At 29.5% G+C, this 15,007-nt stretch overlaps 1 protein-coding gene across 14 annotated transcripts in view; it reads right to left on the bottom strand.

Annotated features, from left to right (window-relative positions):
* The window catches only part of LOC140045162 (pleckstrin homology domain-containing family G member 6-like), a 103,071-nt gene that overhangs the window by 16,900 nt on the left and 71,164 nt on the right, over nucleotides 1-15,007 (bottom strand). For 9 of the 14 annotated variants that reach the window (XM_072089951.1, XM_072089952.1, XM_072089940.1 and 6 more), the window contains 5 exons: nucleotides 14,050-14,163; nucleotides 12,286-12,374; nucleotides 8,753-8,889; nucleotides 7,945-8,033; nucleotides 1,269-1,337 (listed from right to left, as the gene is read on the bottom strand). In XM_072089951.1, the coding sequence (XP_071946052.1) occupies nucleotides 1,269-1,337; nucleotides 7,945-8,033; nucleotides 8,753-8,889; nucleotides 12,286-12,374; nucleotides 14,050-14,163 (498 nt within the window). The remainder of the gene's footprint in view (nucleotides 1-1,268; nucleotides 1,338-7,944; nucleotides 8,034-8,752; nucleotides 8,890-12,285; nucleotides 12,375-14,049; nucleotides 14,164-15,007) is intronic. The other 5 variants (XM_072089945.1, XM_072089946.1, XM_072089955.1 and 2 more) reach the window with 2 other exon arrangements.

Raw genomic sequence — 15,007 nt, 5'->3', positions numbered from 1 at the left:
AAAAGAAATTCTTTTAAATAATTCATGTTTGATTTAATTTAAATTTATTTTATTTGTTATTGTATATTATTCAATTTCAAAATATATGTAATGTATAAATTGTATTGTTCTGAGGGTCTCTAATGATAACCACTTCGGCTGAATGGACCAATTTTCATTAAGTGTAGTTGAAATAAAATGAAAATATTTAAAAGAACATAAAATCAAACACACAGCAATGCACACACACACATTTAGTACAACATACATGCAGGCAGTACAAACACACATAAAACATTTAGGTTTAAAAAATCACTGCAAATCATTCCCAAGAGAATCAAAAAAGTGTGAGAAAAGGTTGTTCAACTTCAAGTATGAAAGTACTGTAAACTCCAAATATGTGGGTATCTTTGCTATTTGATTAGCTGCATTTTTGCATCTTTGCCATTTGATTGGCTGTAACTTTTTGTCTACTTGCCATTTGATTGGCTGACTTTTTGTATTCTTGCCATTTGATTAGCTGACTGTTTATATCCTTGCCATTTGATTGACTGACTATTTGTATCCTTGCCATTTTATTGGCTGACTTTTTGTATCCTTGCCATTTGATTGGCTAATATTTTTTGTATCCATGACATTTGATAAAATGACTTTTTGTATCGTTGCCATTTGTTTGGTCGATTTTTAGTATCTCGTACCATGCATTATTTTCTTCAAAATTTTGATAATTGTAAATACTTTAATCGACGTGATTGGTTAGTGAGTAATGCACAGCCGAAATGTCATGTTATCTGTCTATAAAGCTTGGTTCTCACTTAGTTGACCAATCACAAATGTTGTGTTGGGTCAGGGAACATTTTCGCCAGTTTAGCGTCCAAGTGGGAACCCAGCTTAATTGCTTCACCTCATGGCAAATTTTAGAGAGCATTCGACAACAATTGTTTCAAAAGTGAAATGCCGGATCAATTGAATAAAATAATTTACTTACAGATAAGTTTGTAAAATAATATACAGGTATATTTTATAATCATTGAATGGGAATAATATTTTCACTCACTGAAAGCCTGACTGCTTTATTTGTCTGGGTGAATCCTTCACCTCATGAAAATATTAATTCTATTCAACTTTACAAACATCCACGATGGTATTTTTTAATTTATTGGAGTATGCATATACTTTCGTACCTGAAGTTTAACCACATTTTTATTTTTGGAGAAATCTTGATGGAATGGCTTGAAAAAAATTGTGTTAGAATGAAGATATTTTAGAAGACAAAAAAGAACTCTTACAGGATGTGGTGCGATACCAAGATGACCAAAGATATCCTTTCTGTATGTTTGACCGAACTCGGAATCTGACTACATAGAAGAAGAAGTGAAGAGAAGTATATATACAGTAAATTATAACAGATACAACAAATATTAGTACATTTTATATAACACCTAAATAATAATTATTATTTGATTGAACGATTAAAATACAAGTGCGATGGTATAAATAATTTCATAAAAATTCATGAAATTATTTGTAGCATTGCACTCATAAACAGTCATTATTTGTATACAGTGCACTCTATAAATAAGGACATTTTAATTGCATGAAGTGTCAGAGACTTTTTCATAAAAGATGAAATTCTATTTTCACATGACAATAAAATTTCATCTTTCATGAAATTGTACCATTGCACTCATAAACATTCAATATTTGTTACAGTGCACTCTATAAATATAAATAGGGACATTTTAATTGCATGAAGTGTCCGGAGACTTTTGATGAAGCAACAGGGTATAATGAATTTCTTTTTGAAATCATGTTTTGCATATCAATGCATGTGTACAAGTCAGGTTTGTATAGATTTTCATTTCCATCACATCTGCGCAAACAAATCAAGTTTGCTGTTTGTTGTTGAGGACCTATCACAACACTAAATTGATTGTACACATGCCTGTACAAAAATGTTTACATTAGTCCCTTTTTTCCACAAAATGGAAAACATCGTGAAGTGCTTGGCTAATTATGCTAATTATTTAACATCTCTTTAGTTTGAAAAGGGCACTTGAGAGAATAACAAAGATTTGAACACTCAAACCCCAAAATCTCTTTGTATAGTCTCTTTTGGTGTCCCATCATGCAATTAAAATATCTTTAATAGCATCACCATACCACAACATCTGATGTTTTCAGAAAATGTGGTGATGCCTGGTAATGAGTGCTACAGCATACTTTATTAGTGAGTTTAGGCCTATAGGATTTGTCGGAAATTTGTTAATAACTTGGCATGGTGCCAAATTGAAATAAATCAGTCAATAAAGAATTTAAATTGGATTCTTTATTAATAGCTGAAAATGCTTGCCGCCAATTACTGTAAGGAAATTTTAAATTTTATATTCATGTTATATAAATTTCATTATTTAACAATTCCTCACTATAGGCCTAAATAGTATTATTTACCATCACAACTACTTTGATATTAGTATACAAAGCCATTTTAATTTATTTATCTTCATATTTACAAGATAAATAAAAATATTACAGACACAGTAGAACACCTCATTTGGTTTGTTTGTTTGTTTTTATTTCTTGCTCATGTAAAAATAACAGTGGTACAGGACACTCGTTATTTCTGGGACACCTCAATTTAAGGGCCAATCTCTATTCAAGGGCCAACCTATATTCAAGGGCCAAACTATATTCAGGGACATTTTGTTGGGTAGGTGTAATTTTAATAGGAGTTCTGCACAAAATATGAATTATAGGATAGCTGTTATAAAAAAAGCTTTTGTTAATTACAGTCATTTTTTCAAAGCAATATGGCAAACATATTTAAATCAATAAAAATATTTTTTTTTGTATCTGGTTGCTATTGAAAGCCATTAAAAAAAAATATTCATTTGTGTTTATGATGAGAAAAATAACAATGTTAGATCATCTAACATTTATTGTTAGTTATTATGACAACACATAAGTAAAATATTTCAATCTTTTGAGAAAATTCAATTAATTTTTTGGATTACTATATTTTACAAGTTATATATGAAAAGCCCAGTAGAACAAGAATCTAATATATTTCAGTGCCAATTATAGCAGGTTGTTCTACATGTTCATAATAACATTGTTTAATGTAGTACATTAATTTGACTGTCAAAGAAGCCTGTAGTAAAAAGGATGGATGCAAATAATTTCTCAGAGAGGTTGACGAATTTCTTGGATGCTACGACTGCAAACGGAATACAATAATTCTGTACATGATTTTATTTCAAAACCATCTTTAGGAAAATGAAGAAAAGGTCCCAGATATCAAAGACTGAGAGTCTGACATATTCCTTAAATGCAAGAAGGCAAATGAAGTAGAAATTTGATTTTAATTTTACCGGTGCCAATGATTTACTGTACATCTTTTCATTTTAGTTAAAAACATTTCTCAGAAAAACAATGAGAACTCCCATATCATGAAAACTATTATATACTTTAAAGTAAGAGGATGAAAAACTCTGACTTATTACAGGGTTGATACATTTTTGTGGATGCTAAATCTGGGAGTGAACCCCTTCTTTGTATACCCCTATTCCGGGGACTACCAGTGGTGAAGAGGGAATGCTTTAAAAACTACAACTCCTATTACAAGGACACTCTGTGATGATGAGAGGAAATATATATATTAACACAACCACTATGATGAGGAGATGAGATAAATGAATCTGTATCTGTAAATATATATATTTTAACACTACAACCTCTATTCAGAGGACATTTTTTGGATCCTGATTGTGTCCCCTGAATAGTGGTTCTACTATACAATTTTGCAATTCCAGATAAATCATTGGATTGTGTGGATTCAGGCAACATTCAACACAATGTCTCAATAACTGAGTGTAACAACTGTCACTTTGTATTATGTCTATATACATAACACACTTTCATAATGACTTCGGTAAATAATTGTTACACATATATACATATGGTCTACAAAAGATGCCACCAAAATAGTGCAAACATTATGGTAATTTTATTTTAAGAAAGTAATCATAAGAGACAGCAATTGATACAATTTCAGTGTATATTGTGATTAAAATAATACACTATTCAGAAATTGGTGTCAGTTGCAGAAGCTATCATGACGTAAAGTACATGACTGACTTTGTATATTTTGTACATGACAATGATATTACAATCAATTCTTTTGAATAGTTTCAATTTTTTTAGGTGGGAGGGAGGAGGGAGGAGGGAGGAGGGGGTGGGGCAGAGTGGTCTTCCACACATCTTTTTAGGAATATTTGCTTTATTTTAGATTGTAAAATTTAAAAAATGGCCATATATGCATACAAAACAATACAAGAAAGGAAGGTTACCTATGCTAGGCAATCAATTTCAATCTACATTAATAAACAAGATTACCATTATTAATATAACATTAATGACGCTACAATGATGTATACATATTTACTGATAGTGGTATTCAGCATCATAAATTATAAATAATAATGAAAATGACATTTTGCTTCAAGACAAATTTTTGATAACCACGATTTAATTTACATAGCAAATGAGAATGAAATTGTCCTTGTGACCAACAAATTGGTAATCTATGCAAAAATACCCTCAAGTTTTTAATAAACTGGAATAAAAATCAATTTTTATATATAAATTTAGAAAATTTCTTAAAATATAATGAGTTTTCATCCCCTCAATAATAAACGTTTATTAATTTATTAATAGGGAGCCTTCGGTTTGCAATGACCTTGGACCTACGCATATCGTAAAGTTGGTAATTGTCTAGACTTAGAATCCGTCCAAAATATGTCAAGGAATTTAGTGAAGAAGCACGTCCCAATGTCGCTGCAAGCGCATAATAATTTAACACACTTTTCGTAGGTCAGGTAGGCGCAAATACCTATCAACCTATTAACTGTAAACCCTATCCATCAACCAAATAAATATTATTATTGATTATATACATTTTGAATTTATAAAAAAAAACATAGATTTCATCTATATTAGGAATACAATTTTGGCTAGATATAGGATCTATAATTAATATTGAACATATATAATAGGCAAGTACCAGAGAAGTATCCAGGATTTTTTAAACTGTAAAGCAAACAAAGAGCAGCTTAGCACACCCCTTGGATCCACCCCTTGGATCCACTCCTTGGATCCACCCCTTGGATCCACCCCTTGGATCCACCTCTTGGATCCACTCCTTGGATCCACCCCTAAGTACCATAAATTTTAGGGTAGGACTTATCCTAATGAACTTTTGGATATTTGAATCAGCAATGCTCAAAACATGTAGCATCATTACATCATCATCATTAGTAGTATAGCAATCATTGAATTAATATTAAATATTATATTAAATAACTTATTCCATAAATTAAAAAATTACTACAAAAAAGCTCTATTTATTAATTAACCATACTTATACAAAGCAAATAATATTATTAGTATAGAAGAAAAGATAAAATGTAGAACAACACAAAAGATAGGAATTGATATCTTAAGGACATTTGTAGTATATTGTATTAAGTGTATGGTATGAATTATTCGTCTTTGTTGATATGTCCACAACTATAAGGATGTGTTTCCGTAGCCAAAACAAAAATTAAGTTTTGTAACCAGTCAAGTAATTAAGTAATATATATTCTATTCCTCGCATAAAACACGACACACTCATCATACAGTACATATTTACTTACTTCTCTAATTTGTTTTATGATATATTTTCAATCAAAACAGAAACAAAAAAGTTCAAACTTCAAATAGGTAATTTGGTTTTTTTTTTATAAATAAAGTAACTCACTTTTTGCTATCCAACCCCTCTCCCACCCTAAAAAAAACCACAATAACAAATAAGAATGTGCAAAAACATTACATAAAAGCAGAATCCTTGTCTTTCAGAAATAATTCTCCGGTTTACTATTTATTCATTTAAATAATTATGTGGTAAAACAAGTTTTAAACATTATTTTTCCAGGGTGAAAATATATCTTTAAAAAATGTTTTATTTTTTCATATACTCCATCGGAAATGATTTAAATTTACTATTTATTTAAACCTGTACTGCTCACAGCTTTGAAACTAATATTGTTTCAAATCATTTTTTAAGGTAAACAGACATTTTATGTTTATCAACCGAGTAATCAACAAGAATGATAGCGGCAGACACGGATAACCGTCGATGTCATTCAACACAAATGTTTTTCATCCGCGGGCTAAAATCTAATCACAAGAAAATTTATCTGTTGCAGGGAACATGTAATTTGTTAGAGGATCTAAAAATAACAATAAATGAGATTTTTGTAATGATTTGAGTCTATGTGCAAATAGGATTTCTCTTTTAATGTTATTGGAGATGTAATCTGATGTTTTGTTTACCTCAAAAGATTCCAAATACATTTTGAAATTAAAGTTTGACATAAAAATGTATGTTTGTCTAATAAAATACATAAAGCAAAGAATAAATGGCAGATTATATTCATATTGTTTAAGACTGTATAAAGTATAATAATAATTATTCATTTCAATTCTTGAAATTAATAAAAAGATTTTATTATGATACTTTCTTACATCCTTTTATTGGTACTGTAGTAGAATCTCTCAACATCCATTGTTTTGTTGTTTATTTTTCATTCAAAATGAAACTGATTTTAAAATGTACATTATTTGAAATCATTCACATTGCTTTTGCCAGTGTCTCAAATCTCAAATTTAAAACCAAAAAATATATTAGAACAAATTTAAAAATCTAATAAAATATATTAATTCTAATTAGTACATTTATGCTTCATTTTCAAAATGTTCACAAATTAACTTAGATATCAAATAAACTGAATATATCTATAAATCAATATTGGGATTATTCTTCTGCATTTTGGAGGTGCTTTGAATAGTGTTATACCGAAATGTGTGATTTGGTGTGGAGTTGTTAGTATTAATTTGTATTTTTATAAAAAAATTTAGCCAACAACAACAACAACAATTCATCAATTTTAACTGTTTGTCTTAATACTTAATGTAATATAATTGTAAAAAATAATAATAAAAAATAATAAATAACCTTATGTGTAAAAGTAAAACTTAAATATAAATTATTTGTATTGATATCATACCTAAACACTATATTTTTTACTGTGCCAATATAACAGCTACTTACATTTATTATTATTTAACTATTGTTTACTTTACTGTACATAATTCTAAATATAAGTCAAATAAAAAAAAACCAATATTTACGTAATTCTACCGAAATCAAACTTGGAAATAGCGAAATACTTGATTAAAAAATAGTAAGCCTAACTATTAGAATTATTAATAAAGCACATAGTTTGAAGCTTAAAGATGTATTGTCCCCCAAAAACATGAAAAATGAAGATTAATTAAATCAGACTTTCAATAAGTTATTTTGTAGTTTTAATAAAGTTAATCACTTCCATAGAAAAACAAATGAAAACAAATCATGTTTTCACTTATAAAACAAAATAAATGGTTAATTTCAACCAAAAATCCATTGGCAGGCAGCCAATTTGACCATTTTTTGCTTTAAATTACATTTTTCCAGGTAAATACAATTTTTGTTCGAAGTGGATAACTATTATGTTACACTAAAATGGAATATTCAACAAAAAATGTTGTAAGAATTATATTTTCAGGGGGACAATACATCTTTAACTGCTTATTTAAATTACGGGATATAAAGCAATAATTATTTTATTTGTGGTGATAAAACTTTACAAATAACTTTATATTGTATTTTTGCTAGCTATATACAGTACTTATATCTGTCGAAAATAATAATAATAATTATTAAAATAAATACAATAATAGCATGGAGTAAAAACTGATAATAATTGAAAATTCTGAAATGCAAGTAAAAGTTGTTAAATATAATAATAATCTGTGAAAAAAAACAATTTAAACTTGATTTTAAATATTTACAATAAAAGAAAAAGTAATGGTTGTACTTACGTCCTTATCATCCCAGGCCTTCATGGTGCGTAGAGCTCGTGGCCCGACTGTTCGTCGTCCGTCACCTATTGCGGAATCTTTCCTTTTAGCTGAGAACAAGTATAAAAATATACATTTTTCAAATATTAACTACTGTTTTATTATTGATACTTAATACACCATAAATATAAATTGTACAGTTTTTACAATGTACAATTCTTATTTTTATAAATCTCTATGTCCATAAAAATGTATTTGCGGTAATTTCTTAAAAGCAACATTTGTTATTATTGTGACATGAAAAATTATGAATGCAAGTTTTTTTTCTATTAATAATACGAATGTTTTGTAAACTTCAGTAAAATAATGAAAAAAATGAATAATAATTAAAGATTAATAAATCTGATTTTGAATAGGCTATTTTGTAGTTTAAATAATGTTAATCACTTCTGCAGAAAAAACCTCAAACTATTGTTTTCACTTAAAAAAAGACATAAACTAAATTCAACCAAAAAATCATTGGCTGACAGCCAATTTTTTTATGGGAAATATTAAAATGGCATAATCAACAAAAATAATTTAAGCATTTATTTTTCTATTGAAGTGAATAACTTGAATAAAACTGCAAAATGGCCTATTAAATTCTGATTTTATAGATTTTTATTTTCCGTGATTTTGGGGGACAATACATTTTTAGATACGGTAGTCAAATGGAGAAAAATGGTGCGTCCTAGATCCCACCTGGATCTGTCCATAATGGTACGTTCAGACGTAGTTAATCTAACGTATACGGTGATCTTTGGTCTTGCTGTTTTGTTTAGTAACTTACAGCGAATGTAAATTTTTTGACCTCCAAGAGGATAGCAGGGAATTTGCAATGGTAGAGGTGAGGATGAAGACTCCAGAAACACTTGTATATTGTTAGTGTTGATTTTACGGGTCTCACACAACGGTTGAATGGCTTCCCTAAAAAAAGTGAGAAAAAAAAGTATCACGTCGTAAAAAAAAGATTCACTTTGATTAAAACGGCAATTGGCAAAAAAAACAAAAAACTATATAAAAATGAATAATGTTATTGGACAAAACACAAAATCTTGTGGAAACAACCATCTACTCTATTGTAGCTGTTTCAAGATATAATAACACGTCCTGTATTGGAACTCTTACTCGCTCGGCAGCCTAAGTATATAAATAACTATACTGTACATCCATGGCAAACATGGAATACTTAAGCATTTTTCGTATGGTTGCTAGTACTATATGATGGATTTTTAGCTCTTTCTACACTATCAAACTATTTTGACAAAACAAATGTGATATTCCCAAATATGGTAGTGATATGACATCATCATGTTCATATACTATAGGCACATCATATTTTCATTTTTTGTCTGTGCAATATCTTGAATGTTGAAATAAAGAATTTTGTTTACTGAAAGAAACAAGTTAAATAAGATTTTCTTGTATGAGGTCAAAGGTTATTTCGGAAGACTTTCAGTGACAAATCCAATTGCCCATGATGCTCGAGGGCACTGTAAAGTCAGTAATTTACAATTTAGAAAAAGATGTGATTAGCAACATGTTATAGTCATAGGCATGCCATTAAACACCTATGGAACAGTGATTAAAAACCCTCGAAGTGGAATAATGAAGCATAAATACGCACATTCTGGATGCGAAAATCATTCCATGACCGACGCGTAACTGGGTGAAAAATGACATTTAGCACTGTCTTTAATCATCTAAAGTATGTATTCTGTTTGAACATGACACTAAATCATCTTAATGAGTACGCTTCATTCTTCACGACTTCAATTCAAAACAACGCTTTACTAACTGTTTGATACGATTCCACAATTTTCTTGGATTTTTGTAGGGCATGTTTCTACCAAGATGCGCAGCTAACAAACAGAAGATCTTGGCTATTCACAACAACATGGGCAATGTTGTAAGGCCCTCGCTAATGCGGATTGCTTCACCGTTCTGGATTCTGCAGATTCCGCTTTCAAACTTAAGGTCAAGGAAGCCCTCCACATCACGTGGAGTAAACCTTTCTTGAACAAACAAATCTATAACTTAGGCGTCACGCTTGCCATATGATTGTTTGTTGCCTATGTTCCTTGTTGTTTTATCATGCTAATTACTCTCTTATTTACATACAACCTGTCCTATTGGTATATAAGTACTCTAGGCGTTGTTTTCTGTTCTTCTGATGATGAGAATAGTTTCTCGAAACATATGCCACATTTTAAGGCAGTTTGCCTATCCTTACTATAGTTATTTTATCAGGGTTAATGTATCGTCCAAAATAGGAATTTAAATTTATAAAATTACTTAATTACAGATCTGGTTGCTATTTATAGACAGTCTTGGGTCTATGTGTAAACAAATAGTAAAAGTGCAATTCTTTCCTAGTATATTCGTTTTTCCTTTAATACAACTTTTCGTTTTCACAATGCGCCCATTGTACAACGAGATTTGATATTCTCGTCAAGATAAATTAAAGACACAAGAAATAATCTACCTTAAAATTAATATATATAAATTGTTTTGATTTAGCTTTCGCTTTTTTTTCTCCATTGAGATCCAGACACTGATGCTCACAAAATGTCATTTTTATTTAGTATTTTGCCTTTGGATTTATAATAATTATGTAAATGTAATGAAACTTTTCCACGAAACAATGACATTTGTAAATAAACTTTACAATCGGTGAATGATGACCTTCACGATCGCGTCTCATTTATCAAATCAACGAATAAAATATGTTTATGTAAATCCAGCGATAATCTCCAAATGCATGCTTTGTACAAAAGCGGATATGGCAATTTCTTCTATTTTAACAATGAAACAGCTTTTAAATTCTCATTGAATTATAAAAAAGTTTCTTTTAAATAAAAATATACATGCAACCACAGATATTATGACATTATTAATATGAAATCAATTTTTCATGAATGAACAAATAACTTCTTACTTTAAATTCAATTTAGAAAGTATTAATTTTTAAAATGAATGATTCAGTTTTAACTTTAACCGAATTTTAATTATAAATATTGATTTAATATTAATTGTACTGTAAGATTGGATATCTAGTCTACAGATAAATACTGTATATCAAAAAAATATTAGCTGTGAGCATAATTTATATTTATGAGTTGAGTTTTAGCTTCCCCGGGTCTTGGGTTCAAATCCTGCCAGATGCCATGAGCTTTTTTTTTCTCATGACACAGACTTTTTAAAGACTCAGGGTTAGAACATACTTGAATTAAAGGCCTGTCCAGACCTACAGTACAGGAGCTTTCATACTAAATTTAAACAAGGAAAATATGCAATCCACCTGCTATGACACTTTCATAGGTTTCAATAGTCACAATATTAAAGTCATACATCAATGATTTTGACCAGCAAGTCACAAACAAATTTATTCCAACATGCCAGATTGTTTCCTCGATCATCAACACTTTAGTTTTTAATGAAAGCGTTATAAAATCAAATCTAAAGAACATTTTTCTGTTACGAAACTAATTATAATGTGACCTCGCGCTACGATACACAACCAACTGTACGTTTGAATGTACTCTTAATCAATAGATTTTTCTTTTGAATATCTATATCTGACGATAAAACATAATTGTCTAGGCCTTGAATAATAGCTTGGTTTCATTGTGACGCCACATAAAGAAGGGACAAGCAGAGTTTCAGTACTTAACCTCAAATCTTAAGCTCTTAGATTTAAAACCTCTTAGACCTAAAAAAATTATACCCTGTTGGTCCAAGGAGAAAGGAAATGAATGTCGGACAAATGATTGACTTAATAATGAAGACATTATTTGAAAACACTTTTTAAGCATTTAACCTATTAACATTAACAATGATTTTAGTGTTTTTCTAAGTTTTTTCCAAGTGACGTGCCTTAACTAAAGTTGTTTATCACCAGTCAATAAACTGTAATTACTATACCATTTTAGCTGAACAACATTATCAAAATAAAGATTATTATTTCAGAAAATTGGAGAAAAGGTGGTGGTGGAATAGAAAATATGTCATAACCTCCACCACCTATCTTTAAGCTGTGTATACTATTACTATCAAACAAGTTTGACAAATTTGACAAAAAGTGTGATGTGCCTAAATATGGTAGTGGTATGCCTAAATATGGTAGTGGTATGCCTAAATATGGTAGTGGTATGCCTAAATATGGTAGTGGTATGCCTAAATATGGTAGTGATAGGACATCATTATGTTCATATATTGGCAAATCAGATTTTGTTGTCACATAAAGTTTGATAGTGTAAATAAAGGTTTTACCAGTGTACAGGCCTAATTATGCTTGTGAAATAAGAAGAAAAAACAACCAACCTGAGAGACTTGTTTTTTATTGATTGGACTTTCACAACTTCTTTAGCTCCTAAGATTTCAAGGTCCACATGGAAAAATTCTCTCATACGCTAGAAAAAAAGGTTGTAAAATGTCATTTTAAGAAGAAAAAAATCAAATTTATTAATTTTTTAATGAAGAATATATTTATTCAAAAAAGTGTATAAATTGTTCATGAATTTTAAGCAAAATGTGTCTAATGTTTAATTATGCATTTTGAAAGTATAATTTCATAGTAGTAAAATGATAAAAAAAATGGTGCAGATTTATGTACCTGGCTAAACATAAGCAGAAAAATGATAATAGTTTGCAGACTTTGAAAATTAATTGTTTAGTGATTAAAAAATATATTGAAAAATATGATTATTTAAAAAAAAAAATTATTTGAATTTTGCATTTTTGTTGTGAAGATTTAAAAAAAATGTAGTTACTTTTGTTTATTTATTTTATTATAAATTAATTAATTATATTTGAAAAAATATATATATGAATCATTTTAAAACGGTAACCTCTATTTTTAAATTGTCATTAATTTCCATTTTGTAATAGCTATTTTTATCCAGAATAAGATAGTATGACATTCAGATATTTAAAAAAATGTATTTAGAAGTTTATAATAAAATTCCATACATTTGACAAAATTATTTTAAATTATTTTATATTTATAACAATCTTTTTTTTTTAAATGATTATTATTATACTGTTGTTTAAATACAGACACATGCTGAAAGATGTTATGTTTTTTTATGTTTTGTTTTTAAACCTTCCTTAAAAATTTTTTTTTTTTTTATATTGGTTCTAATTAATTAAATTGAGTTCAAAACAAATGGCCACATGGTGATTGGAATGTGATCAATCAACCAGGCCACTAAATTATTCTGTCTGTCCTATCAAAAATAATAAAAACTAAATCTGTCCAAGATACTTGAGGTTAATAGGTTGATTAAAATTACATGAGCATATCAGGATCTAATCATGGAGTCAAATAAATACTAGAAAACAATTCTTCAATTAGCGAAACAAATTTGAACTCATAATTTGAAACCATGCTGAAATAATCCTTCAATTAGCAAGCCAATCATCAATCAATCAATCAATCACATGGTTTGAGGTTAACCAATCAACTCCCAATTTATGTCATTATATTCTGAGCCTGATCTACCATGGATAGGAGTGAGGGTTAATGTAGTTTGACATTTCTTAAATGTGTGTGTGATTTAATACATTATTTGTTTTCATGTAAATCACATGTTAAACATTATTTATTGTAATTACCAGCAGAGAGTTTTATTAATACAAAACATGTTTTGACATGGTTTCATTCAGATGAATGCAAAAAAACCATTAATAGTCAATAAACACAGGGTATTATATTTTAATTTTTTATTCTAAACAAACTCAATTGAGGTTAAACAATTCAGAGACATTCATCTCACATTTTTATTTTTTTTTAAATGGTTGTTTTTTTGTTGTTTTTTTTAACACCTGTTAATTAGTGAATTAGTCCAAGATTTATATTTGATTTAATTTGTCCTGCTTCTACTGCACTAATAAAATACAGGCAGGCTACAATTCAGACTGTACTAATCATTTATGGAAAGGGGTGTTGAAGGAATTTATATCTTGCTCCTCAAGGAGAAAATGATATTATCAGCTTTTCCATGTAGGATTGGCACCAATAGACTTAAACTAGATTGACATATTCTGTAACATGCAGAAATGTAATACACTTTTTGTGATTGATACCTTGTCAGATTTTGGGCTACCCACTGGGGTCCTCTGTCCCAGTGGCAGGGATAACCTGTTTTTTATCAGATCTTTGTCGTCTAGTTGTATTGGAATCAGTATTGGCTTCTTTCCCTAAAAGCAAAATGCAAGAAATATGGCATGCAAAAAAGAAAAATGAGAAAATTTAACAAGGAAAACAAAATCATAAAACAATCAATAATAAGAAATTCCCAGAATTCATTGCAAATCGTTTAATATAATATGTAATGATTTGATGTTAAATACACTGTCTCTAAATTTAAGTTCTTGGTTAAGCTTGGTTCCCACTAGAACGTAACGCAAGGATGTAAACGCAACGCAAGCGTTTTAACCAATGACAAGCGAAGTTATAGACAGTTAGCAATCACAAGCGAATAAGCCATCGCTTGTGATTGGTCAATTCACTTGCATTGCGTTACGTCCTTGTGTTGCGTCGCTAGTGGCAACCACGCTTTAAAGTCAAACAATAAACATACAACAACAAAATAAATAAAGCATTATGTACAGAATTCACATTGAAGTTTTCTTAGAGTCTGTCTTCACTAGATTCTGATGAAATCAAACCAAGCATAACATTAACTTAAGTTTAGAGTATTTCATGGTTGCAAGTTGTCTTTCAATGGTCTAGGGTTCTAGGTCCAAATAAAGATTTTAAGCTTTTCATTATTGTGTTTGTCCCCGCTGAGTCAGGTACAGTGATAAAGAATTCACAGTCAACAGTCTTCTCAATGAAAATGTTAAGATGGCCAAGTTTTATCTGAGTGCTGAGTGTTTGTACCATACACAGAACTCTGCTAATATATGAGGATGATGATATCCTGGATTTATAAAGCGCCTAATGTTGTGAAACCTAGCCTGGTAATTTTTGGATCAAACACGTATGGAAACATACTCCCACATTGCAGCTAGTAATCAGCGCAAAATTGTGGGTTGACCT

The sequence above is a fragment of the Antedon mediterranea genome, chromosome 3, assembly GCF_964355755.1.
Source record: "Antedon mediterranea chromosome 3, ecAntMedi1.1, whole genome shotgun sequence".
NCBI lineage: Eukaryota > Metazoa > Echinodermata > Crinoidea > Comatulida > Antedonidae > Antedon > Antedon mediterranea.
The sequence above is the reverse complement of the archived record's forward strand: the minus strand, read 5'-3'. Positions and strand labels throughout refer to the sequence as shown.